Source organism: Dermochelys coriacea, chromosome 2 (genome assembly GCF_009764565.3).
Source record: "Dermochelys coriacea isolate rDerCor1 chromosome 2, rDerCor1.pri.v4, whole genome shotgun sequence".
Lineage (NCBI taxonomy): Eukaryota > Metazoa > Chordata > Testudines > Dermochelyidae > Dermochelys > Dermochelys coriacea.
Genome location: NC_050069.1, coordinates 167,824,535 through 167,843,849, shown reverse-complemented (window position 1 = coordinate 167,843,849; position 19,315 = coordinate 167,824,535). Strand labels below are relative to the sequence as shown.

The window sequence follows — 19,315 nt, the reverse complement described above, 5'->3', positions numbered from 1 at the left end:
ATTGATTAAGCCTGCTGCTGATGAGAGAAATAAATCCATCCTGTGTAATCCAGTGACTCTTGCTTCGCCTATTGAACAATACAGATAAACACTGTCCAGATTAGGGCTACTCATTATGTGGGTGGATATCTGTAACACAGGCAAAACAGCTTAAGTAAAATTATTACTATGTTTACACTGCAAGCTAGGAGTTTGAGTCCCCTGCTGGTGTATACATATATGTGCTTGCTCTCATCAAGTTAACACAGGTATAAATAGCAGTGTAGCCACAGTAGCTTGAAGTGGTTTTATCACATATAGGGTTTACAATTTGGTTCAGTGGCTCTCAGCATACCCATCGCTTCAGTATCGCTGAGTGGCAGAGGAAGCATGGCTGAAACCTGCCTGAAACGGGTGGGTATGTACCTATGCTACCACAGCTACACTGCTTTTTATACTCTTGCTAGCTAAATGAAAGCAACTGCGAGTATGTGTACAGGAACAGGGAAATCACATCTCTCACTTGCACTGTACACATAGCCTTAGAGATGACATCTGCTGCATGTTGGCATTAGGAGCAGGTTTTCAAGGAGATAAGTATTAAGTGGATGTCTTCATTTTTTACATTAATGAGAAAAATGGTTTAACATGGTTAGACCCTGATCCTGGGACTATTCACAGTGTGTGAAGTTAAGCACACACACAAGTCTTTGCAGCATCAAATCTTTAAATTTTGCCTAACTAGGAGCAGGGACTTGAATCTGGGTCTCCCATGCCCCAGGTGATTGCCCAAACCACCAGGCAACTGGCTATTCTGTGGTGGGTCTCTCTCGTGCATGTGCTGTTTGATTTTTGACCAGAAATTCCACCTTGGATGCAAGAAACCATCCCCAGTAAATTTCCATCAAAACAGATTGTTTCCATGAAAAGTTTTGGATGGGCATTTTCCAATTCTAAAACATTTAGTCAAAAAGTTCCTGATCAGCTCCAAAGGTCATACCTGTTATTCCAATAAAGAGGCAATCTGTTTATACAAGATATATTCTTAGCAAGTAAATAAAGCTGAAAATAAACTCAAAAGTATGTAGTTAAAGTTTATTATTGAAAAGTGATATCAGTAATGTTCTCAAATTGTTTTTTAGTTAGCAGGCTCAACCTCACCCCATTTGTGTCCATAACAGAAAACGTATGCTGTTTGGGGGGGGAAGGGGAAGGCACAAACAAATGGAAACTAAAGGGAATTTAGTTTTAAAAAGCAGCCAGTGCTCAGCCACAAAGAAGTTAATCATTCTGTTTTTTTTAATAAAACACTTCATTTTTCTTATTAATAATCTCCCGGCTATGCTCTGACGGGCAATTTTTGCCCCAATGCACGTGTTTATTTTAAAATTAAATCTCAGGCAGATTAACTTCACTTCTGGAATACACTTCTAGCATGCGCTTGCTGCACTTAAAGTCACTGATCACTTTCCACAGGAGATGGATAATTGTGTGGCTTTAGCATTGAAAGTTATAGTTCATGTCTCCAAAAGGCAGAGAGAAAACAGAATGATGGATGTCTGGAGTAAAAAATCAATTGTGAAATATCTGATGCGCAGAATATTCTGGATGCGCTTGTCTGAAGTGCGTGTAGATATCTCTCATATAAGAGGAGTGACTGGACTATTGAGCTAAGATGGAAACCAGTACCGTTTGAAATTAAACAAAGATAATTATTTACCAGGTAAAAACAAAGGGGGGATCGTGCTGGGGGGGCAGAGGTACTGGGGGGGGCTGGTGGCGGTGCGCAGCCTGGGACCTCTGCTGTTCTGGGGAGGGGAGGGGGGGTAGGATTGGCAGGGTTGCCAGGCTCCCTACCCAGCTCTGACCACCATGTCCCTATAGCTCCTAGGAACCACAGCCAATGGGAGCTGTGGGGGCGGGGCCGGCAGGTGTGAGCAGAGCGCAGGGGCCCACTGGCCTCTCTGCCTAGGAGCTGCATGGACATGGCGGTGGGAGCCAGGGAGCTCCCCGTAGGTAAGCACCGCCACGCACCCCTGCCTGAGCCCCCTCTCACACACCCAGACTGCTGTTGCTGGCCTGGGGGCTGCCTGAGCCAGCACCAGCCGCTGCAGAAGTCATGGAGGTCACTGAATCTGTGGCAGACATGCAGCCTTAATCGTAAGATAACACTAGGACTGTGGTTTTTAAAAAAAAAAAAAAAAAAAAAAAAAGTATATTGGATCTAAAAAGAGGTTAAACGGTGGCTGATATGGGATATCATTCTTGTTTTTTTTTAATTGCATAATGCCTACCAAGCAATAATTATTGACTAAACCTGGATACAGCACTTTGGATGAGGGCTCCCCAGTGTTTACATAGATTGATTTATATCTTACTCAACTACCAAGGTAGCATTATATTATACTTTAGTTTCACTTTATCTTTTTGGTTTTCACCGTCATCCCTACCTCCACACTTTCCAAGACATCATTTTGATGGCACACAAGAGAAGTCAACCAGTCCTTGAGCATTTAGTCTCCCCCACTATTTTGATGACCACCTGGCCCATTTCCTTTCAATGTGACAGCTTATGATTTTGGACAAAGGGGTCTTAGGGAGCATTTTAACTGGCTATACAATTAAATTACTGTCTGCCCCTCTTCATGAACCCCACTCCCAAGAGGATTCTCAGACAAGAGCTGTACTCTCTAATCTAGCTAGAGGTTATAGAGCCTGTACCCCCTCTTCATGGGGAGAAGGGTTTTACTCCGGAAAATGAAAGGGGGCTGGAGACTTATCCTGGATCTCAGGCAGTTGAACGCCTTCATCTGCCACTCAAGTTAGAGGATGATTCCCCTGGCGGCCATAATCCCCTCCTTGAACAAAGGCAACTGGTTTCTGGCTCTTGACTTGAAGGACACCTATTCTCATATAGACATCCACCCAGAAGGTTCCTGCACTTTACAGTGGATTTAGAGCACTTCCAATACAAAATCCACATGTTGGGCCTTCTGATGGCTCCAAAACTTTCTATAGATTTCATAGCTGTGAAAGCAGTGCACCTGCACCATCAACACAACCCTGTATTTTCATACCTATATGACTGCCTGCTCATGGGACAATCGCATCAGGAGGTGCACTTAGCAGTCACCTCCTTGCTTAACCTGCATGACTCCTTGGGACTTCAGATAAATCCAAGAAAGTCCACTTTAACACCAACAACTATATAATTTATTGGAGGCAATCAATACTTAATTGCAGCCACGGCCTACTTACTGCAGGACACATGCCTCACAATGAGAGTCCTTCAACTCAGTCCTTAGATAACAGTCTGATCCTGCTAAACCATGTCGCCGTATGCACCCCCTTTGGCAGGCTTCACATTTACGGTCTCCAGATTTGGCTGAGGGAGGTCTATGCTCCTATCAGACTCCATGGACAAAAGTCTCATTTCCTCATGGTGTCCTGACATTGCTCACCTGGTGGGTGCAGAGGGACGCTATTTGTGTAGAGGATTTCCCTTGTTCCCACACCATTCACAAACACACTTGTTACAGATGCCTCTAGGCTGGGGATTGCACCTAGATGACCAGACAGCTCATTTTCCTGGACTTCACATCAACCTTCTTGAGGCTTCAGGAAGTTCACAAAGTGTGGAAGAGGTTCCTGTCTTTCATTCAGTCTATTTATGTCCAGGTCAGATATTTCCATTGTTTATTATATAAACAGAGGGAAAAGGTCTGCCCTACTCTGCAGGGAATCAGACCAGCTCTGGAATAGGTCCATTCAGCATCAGATTACGTTCTCTGCAGAGAACCTAGCAGGCATAACTAACTCCCTCAGCTGGCATTTTCATGAGGCTCACTAGTGGGAGCTCCACTTATCAGTGGTCCAGTGGACCTTTAGTCAGTGGGGACTCCCATCATGGTGCACTTTTACACCATAGGGAAAGACAGGCCTATTGTTCTTGGGCTGCCTAAGGGCACAACTTCAGAGGGGATACCTTCATAGAGCAGTAGTCAAATCTGTTGATGTATGGCTTCCCTCCTGTGCCCCTCCTACCTTCTATCCTCTAAAAGATCAAGTTGGATATAGCAATGGTGATCCTAACAGTACCATGGTGGCCATGATCGTTCTTGTTCACCACTGCTCTGCAGATGGCTTCTCACCTGTGCATTCACCTACTGCTGTTTCTAGACCTGTTGTCACGGAATGAGGCAGGTCCAACCATCCTAACCTAACCTAACCTAGCATTGCTCCATCTGATAGCCCATTTTTTGGGATGGGCAACTGACTTAGAGAGAGCTTGCTTGGAGGAGGTCCAATCCATCCTTCTCAATAGCAGGATACTCTCTACTAGAAAGTGTTTTGCTGCCAAGTGGAAGCAGTGCTCCCTGCGGTGCTAGAAGCATCATTTGCCTCTGGAGGAGTCAGTGATGCTCTTCTCCTGGACTATCTCCTCTCACAGAAGTCATAAGGCCTATGTCAGTTCACTTGTAGATACATTTAGAAGTTATTAATGTCTTTCATCCTCCTGTGAAGAGCTACTTGGTTTTTACCCACCTCAAAACAGTAAACCTGCCTGGGATCTGAATCTGGCCTTCTACTTGGACAGATCTGAAGATCTGAAGTTATTACTCTCTCTCTCTTGCCAAAGAGGCAATATCTTCCCAAAGACTCTCAAAATGTATTTCCCACTGCATCCTCCTTTACTATGAGCTTGTGGAAGACCCTCCTCCTCAATCTACCAGAGCTCAAGCTGCCTCAGTGTCTTCTCTGCCAGGAATCCTACTGTCAGAGATCAGCAGAGCAGCAACCTGGGCTCCATTCAAAAGGCTACCAGCCACTGTGCCCTGATTCAAGCCTCTGCTCAACAATCCTGCAAACTGGTACAAAGCAGCTCCTCATATCTGCCTGCTTGGAAGTCACCCACAGGTACCAGCACTTGAAGGAAAAAAGGAGGGTTACTTATCTTACAGTAACCAGAGTCCTTCAAAGGCGTGTGGTCCTGATGGGTATTCATGATCTGCCATCCTTTTCCTATTCTCAGCTCACCTCTAGATTTGCAGTAGAGTAGAAACTGGGGAGGCGGTCAGTCTGTGTTGCCCCTTACCTCCTCAGCGGGGAGTATGAGGAGATGAAGGGCACAGGCACGTGCCTAGAGATACTGCTGTTGGAGAATGTCTGGTTCCAGGAGCACATGCACACCCACAATGAATACCCATATTGACCAACATCTCAAAGACCTCAGTTACTGTAAGACAAGTCACCTTCCTTCCTTCTACTGATAATTATCCGTTAGCCTGTCTGGTGTTAATAGGGATAGAGGACTTCAGATGCAAATAAGCAGAGTCTGGCTCATGAGTGCTTTGAACCTGTGGCATCCAACATGAATTTATAGTTTATAAAAGTTTATTATAGTTTATAAAACTCTAACTCCATAAACACCAAGCTGGTGTCTGCTGAGTTCTAAGGAAGCACAAGTACAAATTGTATAAGCTGCTTGTGAGTTTCTAAGGATAACTAGAGTTTGCAGAGAAATACACACACTTCCCAAAGGTATTCACCTCATCTCTAATTGGTACAGTTCCACAGATTCTCCAGGGGATTCACTCTTATATGTCTTATTTTTGAACATAATTTTAGGGTAAGTATCTCACTTCCACCAGCTTTATTAATTCTTCTAATCAAGAAGCTTGTTTGATGTGCCTATTTTTATGACTCAAGTCTATGTATTTAATTTGGCCCTTTGTATGCTCTGATGCTTTGTTTGGCTTATATGATATTTGATAATACAGAGTTCTTTCTACTTCAGCTCAATCAATTTGTTTTCTCTGGTTTACTGGTTTTCTTTGGTTGACTAAAAAGATTTTTAAAATCTAATCCTCTCAAATAGCACACCTTACACATTTTCATGTGTAAAGGGAAATGTTACAAATACCATGTTCCTGATTCCCTATTACCTTGCATCTTGTACAGTCATTTACACCTATGCAAAATAAATATAAAACAGAACAGTTCTGAATGGCTAGCATTTTACACTATATTCGCACAGGTGTAAATGCTGCCACTAGGAGCAAGGCAGTGAAAAATCAGGTTTTACACTTATGTAGAAAAGTGCAGAATGCTTTTACTGAGTAAGGTGGCTTTGTTTTGTTGAATTTCTGTACTTAAGTGGACATCACACATGGGGCCAGAGCCATGAAGTGTAAAATAAAAAAAATAATCAAGATTTGTAAGTCTCACTAACCTCAAAGGGAGCTTAAAAAGCAGCTTTAAATGGAGATTTACCTAGTTGTTGGAAAAAAAAATGAGACCACAGCAAAAGCAAACTTGGTAGCACTTGTTACTATATGTTTTGTATAGCAATGCCACAAAGAACACTTCCAACCCTCTTCGCTGCACAAGTACTTAGTTCAGCTTTCTTCGGTCTGTCTACAGATGCACCCGTGTTCCTAAATTGTGGCATGTTTAATAGTTTTTACTATACCAGTTTCTCTTTCAGTTTTCTATGCATATAACAGGAAAATCGACCCTAGAAAAAGTATTCTTGGTTTTCTTCTGCAACACATTAAGATTCTATCTAGCATGAACAAAGCAGTTTTTATGAACAGCAGTACAGTGTGCAATCCACCTTTTTCTATAGAAGCTAGATAGATAGAATTACAAACAGATGGGAGCTTTTTTCGGTTCTTTAAACATACACATTCACTACCACTCTAAAAAGATGTCTTGATGGTTTAGGACTTTAATACACAATGTGAAGGCATTAATTAAACTATGTAAAGCACCCATTGTTAGGGCCTAAAGACTTCCAAATTGGTTTTAAAATTGAAATTCAACTCTTTATAACTAAAACCACTCCTTTAGTCTGGTACAGTGGTATCCAAAGATATACCTATCTATCGAGAGAGAGGTTAGTAAGAGGCAAAACTAGATTGACAGTAGTCAATAGTGTGGTAGTGTCAGCGGTGATTGATTAATTTTTTTAAAAGAATGCAAGTCAGCTGATCTAGTCTCAAACTACCTCTGCTAGTTCATCTAACTGCTTTCTCCACTCTTTCAGAGAAACGTTAGTGTGAAAGATATGTTATATCTACACACCTGATGGGGAAACAGTCAAATCAGGAAGATACATACTCGTTAGATGAGATCAGAGAGTGGAAGGGGATGAAGCCGAAAAGGATACATCTTTTGAGAAAGCAGTGATTGGATTTTGGGGGGTGAGGAATAGCCTGCAGTTTGATGTCTAGTCTGGGTCTGTATTAAATGGGGGACTTCCTTTTTTATTTTTTCTCTCCATGCTGTTACTCTTTAAAAAAAAATCAATACATAGAATTATTCAGCAAGCACAGTAGGGTCTTGAGTATAATGTTCCAGTTGAAGGGAACCTTTTTAACTACAGCACTGAGAGCCAGTCTCAATAATCTGAAATCTGTGGTCTGGCCCTTAGCTTGCCTAAGCCTAAGAAGTACAACTTCTATGAAAGTTCTTTTTAACAAAGAAAGAGCCTGATGAATTTGCTTAAACAAAGTATGTGAAAAAATCAGGTGAAACTGATAGTTCTGTATCTTTGTTTTATCTATGACATATCATTGCCTTCAGGACAAATAGGTTTAAATTTATCTATCTATTTAAATAGGTGGAGAAAAGCAAAGGTAACTGGCTTTTTTAAATATAATTGGTAAAGTGCTTGGGTACCACAGTGATGAATGCAGTATATAAATATCTAGATAGACGTGCTGTATGATGCCTGACAAGCCACATGACTATTACAGATTAGAAGGGCAATTACTAAGGAGTGTAAGACAGCTAGGACCAAAGGACAGAGAAGTCTTGCATCAAAGTATTATTACTGATGGTGGCATGTATTTCAAAGGGGCTAAATTTTGCTTTGACTTGTACCTCGTGCATTGAAGAGATTATTTGCCCATCATTTGGCCTAATATATTATGGAATCATTGATTACAATGTGACTAAGTTACTGTATCTGTCTGAATAGGTGAGTACATATGCAAAAGCAGGGTCACTCTGCAAAGGAGTTAAACACAATTAACACTGTAAAGCACAAATGTTTTTATGGAAGGGGAGGAGCAGCGGCTTGAAAGAATCTCTTAAAAGATTGTCAGGGTTACAAGGAATACTGCACCTATAGGTGAGTGGCTTGGACACTTTCTGTTGATAATTGGTATCAGGATGTTTTCTTCTGGGATAACAAAATTTGCATTTTAATTAAATCCTGTTGTATTTATCAACATTAGAGCATAGAACATCATAATTCACTGGAAGCTTTTCATGGTATCAATTAGAAACCTCAAAATATTGTACAAGAGATGCATTTATGCCAACAGTTGTTTTTAAAAACATATTTGAGGATATAAGAAGCCTATATAGCATCAACCTATATAGTCCTAATTAGGCTGAAACATTTTAATGTGATCAAGAAATTTAGGATTTCTTACTTAGCTGTCCAAGAACTTGATCTCACACTCACTTTACACTGATGTAACTGCAGTTTTCATGAAAGTTATTTTTGATTTAGTCCACTCTTACAACAGAATCGGACCTTTAGACTTGTGAAAGAAATCTCCCTAGTCAATAGGGATCAGTGCAGTTTTGCTTAAGTAAAGAATGCAGGATCAAGCATATACTTTTGGGAAACAAATTGTTTGAAGAATTTCAAACTACTTCTGGGATTGGTCCTGTTGCGACTATCCTATACGAGATGAGGCTACAGCGTCAGCTGGTGTAAACAGGTGCAGCTCCATTGATTTCATGGGAGCTACACCAGTTTACACAACCTGGTGACCTAGATCACGGTATTTGTAAAGTAAATTCTCCTCAAACAAATGCTATTGGCTGTTGCTACATTAAATTGTACAGATGCTAAAGTTGGAACTATAGTATTAAAAAGAACAAGTTTAGAAACCACAAAGCATGGCAGGTAGCATGCTTTATTGGCCAAGGAGAAGAGATTCGTTTTCCATTATGCTACTGGCAAACAGAGAGAAGCAACATTCCAGATCACCATAATATTGTAATCAGCAAGTATTTGGATAGTTTAGGTTGTAAAAGAGTTGCTGCTTTACCCTCACATAGTTATTTTTTAATTCAAATGTTTTGAGTGATAAATCAGTAACAATTTTTTAAACCTTGGTTTGTCTTCAAGTGTCCAGCTATATACCAGGCCATCTATCTTATTAAATAATGTATTAAAAATTCACAATTTGCAAACGCCAGAGTTTTGCTTAAAACCCCTTTAACTTCCCTGGAGTGAGCTACAGGAGAGAGGCTGCTCAGGCAGGGCACTGGGAAAAAGTTTTGATGGTTAATAGTAAATCAGACTGGTTATTTACTAACTAACTGTTCATTATATTTTAATCAGGAATTCCCCTCTCATCACTGGGGGGATGTAGAGATGATGATGTCCAGTTAGGTCAGTGTTTCTCAAATGCGGCCACCATGGCCACATGCAGCCACCAGGGGCTTTTCGTGTGGCCACAACAGCCTCCTGAGCAGTGATCAGGGGAAGGGGGGCAAAGTATTGGTCCCTCCTCTTCCTTCCTTGTTGCTCCTGGATGCGCTGCCCTGCCCTGCCTCTGGAGAGAGATGGGACACAACACTGCAGGAGCAAGGTGAGTTCTTCACCCACGTTGTGGGGAGGAGGGGGTTTGAGCAGCAGGCTCCAGCTGCAGGACTTCAGGAACCTGGCTGTGCAGCTCCAACCAGGGGACAGCAGTTACTGACCCCCCCGGGCTCTGGCCACCTGGCCCTAGCCTCCAGCTGCGGGGTGTCAACCTCCGGACCCTAGTTCCAGCTGCATGGCAGCAGGTGCTGGTTCCCAGCTCCAGTCCCAGGCTTCGGCCACAGGCACCAACTCCCAACCTCAGCTGCATGGCAGCGAGTTCCAACTGCAGGGCTTTGGGTACCAACCCCTGGCTCTGGCCGCAGGGTAGCAGGTGCTGCCCCCATGCTCTAGTCACAGAGCTTCAGTCAGCCTCTAGCCCCCAATTCCAGCAATGAGGTGGCAGACACTGGCCCCAGGCTCCAGCCACACAGCCCTAGCCCCTGGTGCTGATCTCCTGACCCAGGCGCTGACCCACAGCTCTGTTCCCGGGCTCTTGTCACATGGTGGCAGGAGCTGGTCCCGGGTGCCGACCCCTGGCCCTGGCTGCGCTGCAGTGAGTGCTGATTCCAGGTCTCCAGCACCCAGCTCCGGGTTCTAGCCGTATAGCAGCAGGCACTAGTCCTGGGCGCTGACCCACAGCTCCCGCTGCATGGCAGCAGGCTCCGATCCCTAGCTCGAGTCACGCGGCTTCTGGCCGTGGGCACTGAGCTCTGGCCCTGGCCACATGGCAGCAGATACCAGACCACTCTGGCCATGCAGCTATGGGGCTCATCACCCACTCCCATGTATTCATCTCCTATCACTGCTGCCTCCCCCTTCTGTCCCCCTATCCAGGGCTTAATGGGTCCTGGGGCTTGCTGAGAAAAGTGATATTAACAAATATGCAAGTATCACTTTTCACAGCAAACCTGCTAGCTATCTGTGAAAAGTGATACTTGTATGTTTGGCAATATCACTTATCCTAGCCTCCCAAGTAGCTACTAACAAATATACAAAATCACTTTTCACAGCAAGCCCCAGGACCCATTAAGCCCAGGGTAGCAGGGCCGAAGAGGAAGGCAGCATTATTTTTGTTGTTGAATCTGCCAAAAAACCTACAAATATACATTACAATGATTTGGATGTGAATGTGCATATTTAATTTTTTTTCCTAAAGTTAATTTAAGTATTTTAAGAAAAAAGTTTCAGTGCGGCCAGCAGGGAGAGTTAGTGGCCACACTCTGAGGCCACCAAAGATTTTGTTGCGAGAAATCATACCAAGTGTTTTATATATTTCTATTAAGATTGAAAAATATCTTTACAATATAAATATTTCCTTTCTTGTTGAGTCAGGAGTGTCTAGTGGAGCAGTCCCTAAGCATAAAATATCTTCTTGCACATCTGTCTATAGGGAGTCTCTCATCTCTGGCAGAACAAACATTAAATGTGCACCTTAATTTTCATAAAATCTCCAGATTTATCTTTGCAAATGGCCCAGAAGACAGAAAAGAAAAAAAAAGTACAGCTTTCTGGGGAACATCTTACTAAATTCACAATAGTGTAGATATTAAAGAGGAGGTGTAATCACATACATACTTAGCAATTCACAACTTCAAAATGTTGTTCAAATGTTGTTATATGACTAATACTCTTGTAAGGAGGTGTTATCCCCATTTTACAGGAGGAGGACATTGAGGCAAAGGTCACACAGCAAGTTGATAGCACATACAGTTCACCTGACCACTCTGGCTAGTGTGTCAAACTTAAGTCAAGTTATGCTTTAGCATCAAAAGCCATAGAAACTGAAGAAGGAGAATTGCAGAATACATCTACATGTAGCATACACTGATGTCTGTGTGCACATAAATTCCCAGTGTTTTGTTTGATGTAGCCTCTTCAGTGTAAGTTTCATTTACTATTTTAGTATGGTGGTTTATGTTATGGAAAGCTCCCTAATCAAAGCTTTCTGTAACAAAGAGGGAGAATAGCTTAAGTCCACTTGAAGTGAACAAGGAACTTTTGGTATACCAATCTAATTAACATGAAATATGCTCAAGTGTTTCAGTGATGGAAGAAAATACAAAACCCTAAAATAGATAATTCCCCTTGTAGTTAGTGGTCATTCAGAACAGCCACATGAAAATTAAGAAAACATCTTCCTTGTTAATATCTTGCTGTCTCACCATTATTTTGTGATAGGCCTACCCTTCTCAAGTAGATGACTGACACTAGACTTACCAATATAAAACAGCCTCTCCAAACTGAAGTGGATTAACAATTTGTGATATGGTTACTCATGTTAAATAATGCACTGATTTCAATGGCACCGCTCATAGCATAAGATACTTTTCAATGTAATGGAATTAAAATAGCCCAATTAATTAAATTCACTCAGGGTTAAATTGTATTTCATTTCTTGTTGCTCATCACAACAAAATATAACATTTACTCTCTCAGAACAAAATTCAGCACCAACGTCCCTCTTGCACTTCAGTGCTTAGATGGATTTTAAGTAGGATATAGGTCTTGTGTAGATTCCCTGTACAGCAGTGAATTTCACCCTTAATAATTTAGCATTTGTTCCATATCTTTTACAGTGAAGGTCTCTATAGGATGATACCCACGCATCTTTATATCCCAATGAAGAGAAACAACTGCTGTGTTCTACCCCAGAAGTGTAGGTACAATAATAATACTGTATCTGCCTAAACTTTCAGTTAATCGGAAAGTGTTATCACTTGTCATATGACCAGGATACCAGAGTTAACAGCTATATTGGGAGGAAAAATCCAAAATCTTAAAATATATATATATATATATATATATATATATATATACACACACACACACACACACACACACACAGTTGTTTTTAATCGAATCTGAAAGATAGCATTCCACCCACAGGAGTGTGTTTGGGACATTAATTCAGTAGTGACTTGAAGGAAGAATATCACTTTCTGCAGTAGCTGAAGTCTCCCATTCAAGTACTGATCCAGCCCAGTGCTGCTTAGCTTGTGAAAAATGAAAGGGTCAGAGAACAAGGTGGTACCACTATAAAATTAAATACTTTAAATATGGTATGCTGATTTTAAGCTCTGATTAGTGAGCGATGGCAATTCTATTATGTGCAAAACTTTGAGCAAGAATCCAAAAAAAAGCTTAATATTTTAGTTGCTAAGTTGAAGTCAGTCAAATATACAAAGAATAGAATTATGCAAATTCAACTTCATTTAAAAAGTACACTTGAGTTTTGCAAGTTCTATAAGATATTTTCTACAGGGGCAACTCTTCAGTGGCCTAAGGGTCTAACGCAGTGTCCATTGGAACTCACTGGGCACTGGCTCAGCCTATAGGTGTAATATATCTGGTACACAGACCCTGAACAAAATGATACTCTCTTATCCTAAGAGTGTGTTGTTCAAATAAACATATGAATCATTCTATTTGTCCTCAACAAATAGTTGGCTTCTACTTTTTGTTTGCAAAGAAAACTCAAAAACACTGTTTTATAAGGGGTAGTGCACCAGCCTGAAGAGACTATTGTCAGGTAGTTCTCCTCCCTTGTAGTTGGAAACAAACATGTTTCTGTGAACTCAAAAAAAAAAAAAAAAAAAAAAGGTGCTTCGCTTATTGCTGGTTAATATATCAATATATAGAGTGCACAGGTGGCAATACAGACTTCAAATTATTATTATAACATTATACTCTGTTATAATGGAGACAGGAAATATTTTCTCAGCTAACACAAAATAAAGCTTGGATACTTTACAAGTATATTCTAAACATGTTTCCAGTGGAAGAAGCAATAAAATCTGAAGTAAAATGCTTGATAACCTGTGGTCATGCTATGGTGTTCTACTCTTTCTGGACCATATGGAGTATTTCTCACATCTGAAATCTGTATTTATCTACAGGAACAGACTCTTCCCAGATGTCTATCATGGCTGTGTATGGTCTTACTATGAAACACTGTACAATTAGCACACATATACATATTCTTGAACAGAGGGGAAATGTGCATACAAAACCCCCAGACAAACACAGAACAGATGGTTCTCATTCCCTTTTCTAATTAAATATCCTGTTTTAAAAATCACAACTATATGACATTAAAAGTAACATACTTTTTGTTACTAATTTCATACTAGGTCTGCAATATTAAGGAGCAAAAACTAAACATATTACAGCTTATATATATTATAATTTTTTTTTTTTAGGCCCAAACTGCTTTGCAGAAACCACGGTCATTCCAGCTGGCCGAGAGGTGAAGACTGATGAATGCACTATATGTCACTGTACTTACGAAGAAGGCACTTGGAGAATTGAACGACAAGCTATGTGCACTAGACATGAATGCAAACAAATCTAGGGAATCTACAAATCAAAGTACTATGATGTTTTTATAAAATACTTCACTGTGGTGAAAACCCTAGATAAGCCTGGGAAAGATTATTCATTGTAGTAAGAATATTTTTGGTGAGGAGAAAAAGATCATCATGCTGGTATTTTGTTTTTCATAGTAATGGAATACTACAAGACAAAGAAATCCATATACTTAAAAAAGTTTGGACATAAAAAATCCTGTCTTAACGTTTTATTTTCATGGTGAGTGCACTGAGTACACCCTATCAAATATTCTATGTATTTATATAATCCCATTATAGAGGTTAAAATAAATGTTTTATATAGATACAGATTAAAATATGGTACGGTCACCTGTCCTACTGTGTACATGCACCATGCCTAAAACATTTCCATTTTAGATTTATTATGACTTTATTTTTGGTGGGCAAAAATAATAGACGTGTGGCCAGGAAATAGCCAGCAAATCACATATTTCAGGTAATTCAAAATTCTACCTTTTGAAAATATACGGTATAAGCTTTAAAATAATGTGCTAAATGTATTATATGTGCAAAAGTAGACCAAATTCTCTTTTCAGTTATTCTGGGTGCATCTCCAGTGGCCGTGCACTAGTATAACTGGGAAGAGAATATGAAATTGTGACTTTGATTATAGTAATTAATTGTTTCAGAACTCTAAACATGGATCCTATAAGAATTAATTTCAGGTATTTACACATCACATCAGGATGAATTCTTTTGTGATGTAAAGCGTCCCATATCTGATATAAGGGCTGTAAGTGACAAAACAATTCAACTTGCAATGATTTTACATTTAATGGTTGTGAAAAACAAGTACAACTGACCACAGAGTATGACGGGGAGTATAACAGGAGAAGCAACTAACAGGTGTAAGATAAAATAGTGGAGACCTGCTTTATTTAAACACGCTCTTGGTTTTTCTGCTACTCTCATAAATTACACTTGGGTTGAATCACTCGTGAGGCCCAGGTTCAAGAAGGCACTTAACTATAGCATATGCTTTGCTGAATTATTGCAATGTTAGTAGTTAACTACATGACACCTGATGCGTAACTTACATTGTTTAGCTCTCAAACTTCTATCAGGATTTCAATGGAAGTTTTGCCATTGACTTCAAAGGGCCAAAGTATGGATTTTGCTCATATAGCTATCAATCGCCAGACAACTGTTTCTCAACCACATCATGGACAAGAAAATGATGAAACTATGAAGCAGCAAAGTCATAAAATGCACAGCAAGCTTAAGTAACCATAATAATTAAAAATCTGAAGAAAAATAATCCTACAACAAAATATACTTCAAGTTCACATATAGCCTCAGTCCATTGAGGTGGACGATCGAGGAAAGTAGGTTTTGGACTGATTATGATTTTTTCAAATGTGTTCTGAACCTATCAACTATCAAAATGATTTTCCTCAAGCCTATGATATAAAGTACATCAAAATATTATACTAAAAAGCTATTATCAATAAGCAGCAGAAAGAATGTCCAACATATGTACCCTACATGTTTCACTCTTAGCATAAAAATATTTCTCTGCTAGCGGTAGTAAATGGAAATCACTAATGGGCAGATTGGGAAGAGCTTGATCACATGTGTGCACCCAACATGTGGAGCACTCTTGCAAATCTGGACATAAAAGTGCTTGATCCTGCTACCTCTACCAACAATAGTACCTCATTCCCTGAGTAGAAACTACTAGTGCAGTAAGGTCCTACTCAGTCTAACCTAAGGTGGCAGAATTTGGCCCTAAATCAGAGCCAAATCCTATTCACCTTACAAAAGTAGTTATGTTACTCAGCTGAATAAAGCAAACAGATTTTGGTCCCAAGTTGCTAAGGGCTAGATTTACAAAGATACTTAGGATTCCAACATCTAGGTGCCACTGGCATTCGCAAAACCACTACTCAGCTTCTGCCTAGCCCTGCAGGTGCCTATGTTTCTACCAGTCAGCACGTGCAAAGCCCTGATGTTGCCCCACAGCTAATGAGTGAGGCTTCCGAGCAACCCAAGCCAAAGCCCTCCTGGGATTCTCAACTCAGGCGTTTCCCACCTTCAACAGAAGTGACTGAAAGACCCAACACAGAGATTAAGGCACTCATTTGGAATGCAGGAGAGGTAGATTCAAATCCCTGTTCCAATTCAGGGGCATAGTTAATATTGAGCATTTTCCACTTCACATTTTTAATCCTGACACTAACATAACCATTTCGGCCTTTTTCTAATTTCATCCAGAATTTCCTGTCTGATTTATGGGATTCCTTATGATCTCTCAGGTGTCTCTGGTTTACTGAAGATGTTTCTCAAATATTTTTGAGTTGCAGAGACTGCTTTTTAAAAATCATGATTGGGAGGATGGCAAGATGGCTATGGAGCCTTTTACATCTAGGTCACTGAACAAAACCCAACGCAGGTCCATAGTAACTACTGCCAGCTGAGGACTGTTCAGTGGCCTGTGTAAAATTGATGGGCAAAGGCAAATTTCTAGCGCAGATGTCAAGGCTGCACAAAAAAACCCATAATTGGCTCTGACTGGCATTCTTGTTGACAGCCTCAGTAAAGAGGCAAAGAAGTGAACAAGCAGGAGCACTGTACTCTACAAGGGTGATTCTACTATGTCAGTGAACAGGAACATTGGCAATGTAATGTGTGAGAGCACATCAGTATGTACCTGTGATACTTGTAGATCATACATGTGATACTTGTAGAACTTCAGGCTCCAGCGCTGTGAATTTGGCACCTTGTAGATGCACTAATTTTTATTTAGAGTTTATCTTAATTCTTCCCATCATCACCTTTTAGACTCGTTCTGATTTAGCTACTTCGAAAGAACAATATCCTCTCCCCTTCAAAAATAAAAAGGAATGTAAAACCTGCAGTGGGATTTTGTCCCTCCCCAGGTGCTGAGGACTATACCAGAAAGAAAAAAGGTACATCTTACAGAGTCTTTCAAATAGCAGTGGGAAAGAACAATAAAACCTTACCAAACATGGAATACAGGGGAGAAAAAAAAAAAGACTGTCCATCTGTAGACTTTTTTCTAAAACTTTTTAAGCAGCACAGGATGTTCCTGGTGTCCATATTAGATACCGGTGTTGAAATCTATATTGATCTAGCTCTCATCACATAACTGAAGTAATATTCCTGTTTGAATCTAGGAGCAAATACTGTTTAATTTCTTCATACAAAAGTACAAATACAGTCTAACTACATAGTTCCTAATGAGCAAAGCCACACAGTGTATTGAGTTGCATTGACTATCATACTGAAGTATTCAGCTGAGGTTTGAACAAAAATGAAGAAACATTAAAACAAGCTCTGTTTTGCTAACAGACAATTCACTGGAAGTTATATTTAACTCTTTCCAATTTATAATTTTAATCAAGTAAAATATATGTTACTGAAGTGAAGAAATGTCAGTTTGCCATAAAACAATAGTTTTAAAATCTGACTGTGGTAAAAATATATAATACTGCAAATAATATTGGGTTATCACTTACTTAATGTATATTGTCAAAAACGGGAAAATACCTCAAGCCAGTTAAAATGGTCAAAGACACCTGCCGCTGTTCAAGCAGTGTTACTTATTTCAGCTGGTTGGCAATTCTCTATCTTGCAGTTTTTCATCCATAAGAACTAGGACTCTACCAAATTCAGCATCCATTTTGGACAATTTCATGCTCATGGGATTTTAAAAATAGTCAATTTCTCTGAAATTTCATATGTAAACATCTGAAACAGTGTTGTAACCGTGGGCATCCCTACCCAAAAGGAGTCATGGGGGGGGTCGCAGAATTCCCACCCTTACTTCTGTGCTGCCTTCAGAGCTGGACGGCCAGAGAGCTTTGAAGACAGTGCCATGCCAGCCTAGAAGTGAGGGTTGCAGGGTATGGGGGGGGAGGGGACAGCATTATGGGTTGGTGACTGCCAAGGGCTGTAGGGGGCTGGAGTTGGGGAGGTGCAGGGCTGAGGGTGCCCCAGCTGGGGACTCCTACCATGTGCTGGGCTCCAGCTGCTTTTCCCAGCTAGGCAGGGTAGGGATGGGACTTCCTTGTGTCCTGCAAGGGCCACTTTGGGGGCCAGGTGAGACCCACCCCCCGGGAATCTCCTATTGCTGCCTGCAGCTGCTGGTTGGGAGCCCAGCTCTGAAGGCAGTGCAGCTGTGGAGCTTCCTGCAGCCAGGGGAGATTCCCAGAGGTAGGTCTGATCTGGCCCAGGAATGGCCCCTGCAGAGGAAGAGCAAGTCCCGTCCCTCCCGAGTCCGGCTGGGACTAGCAGCTTGAGCCCAGCACATGGTAGGAGCCCTCCTCCCCTAAGGTAGCCAGAGTCCACAGCTCATAGCACATTTTTCATAACCCTACCAAATTCATGACCTGCTAATGGATAACGAATAAGTCTGTATTTCATGGTGAATAGATGTTTTTGTGGGGGATGTGTGAGGATAAGCGGGCATTCTTCTTTCCCCAGTTGTTTTTATTGATACTTCCATGAACACAGGGTCTCTGCTTTTAATTCTCCTGCTTATTCCCTATCTGAAATCAGAGCCAACTTAACAGTGCAACTCTGACTTCTGTGGCTTTACAACAGGAGTGAATTTGGCCTCAGATACGCATAAGTAGGTGCTGCAGAGATCTTGCCACCTATGGTTTCTGATAAATAGGCAGAGAATATTTTTTAAAAAAGTCTTTCATATAAAATGTTCTATTACTAAGAATGGGGGAAAACGGGGAAAAGTAGAAAATGTGAGATCAAAACTATTTGTAAATATAACTTCTTTTCCAGCTTTCACCATGAAGCATTCAATTGTTCTTTATTTGTTCTTTTCAGTTAGACTCAAAGTGATGGTCAGGAGGGATGGAAACATAGTAGATGGAAAGATTAAATGCTTAACAAAAAACAAACAAACAAACAAAGCATTCAGAAGTTTGCTCCCATGTTATACTGTAGCGCAACTGCCTCGTACATTATGAGAGCCTTTAAACTGCACAAGTTGAAGCATTGGTATGTTCCTGTCTAATTATTCTTATTGGGATTTGGGGGCAAGGGGACAGGAAAGACAGAAAAAGACACCAAATAGAGAAAATAATATTGTAAAGGCAAATATAGCCATTCTTAAAGGTTTTTATCCTGGGGAAAAAGGTGAGAGCAGAAGAACATCAGAAAGAGGAAGAGCCATAACGATATGAATGTGACACTGGAAGAAATATATCAAACCAAACAATAAGGAGAAAATTACAGAATTTGAGTACAGGAAGGTAATGGAACAGAAAGACTGAGTGCGAGGGAAATTAACAAAGTAAGAAGAGGTCACAGGGTGGGGGAACAAAATGGATGGGAAAAGACTGAGGTTGCAATAACG

General features: G+C 40.8%; 1 protein-coding gene across 5 annotated transcripts in view; it reads left to right on the top strand.

Moving 5' to 3' along the window:
• Nucleotides 1-14,308, top strand: part of VWC2 (von Willebrand factor C domain containing 2) — a 102,855-nt gene extending 88,547 nt beyond the window's left edge. For 4 of the 5 annotated variants that reach the window (XM_043508655.1, XM_038392885.2, XM_038392887.2 and 1 more), the window contains exon 4: nucleotides 13,789-14,308. In XM_043508655.1, the coding sequence (XP_043364590.1) occupies nucleotides 13,789-13,940 (152 nt within the window). In that variant the 3' untranslated portion in view covers nucleotides 13,941-14,308. Of the gene's footprint in view, nucleotides 1-12,165; nucleotides 12,246-13,788 lie in introns of all 5 variants that reach the window. The other variant, XR_005291509.2, reaches the window with a different exon arrangement.
• The last annotated feature ends 5,007 nt before the right edge of the window (nucleotides 14,309-19,315 follow it).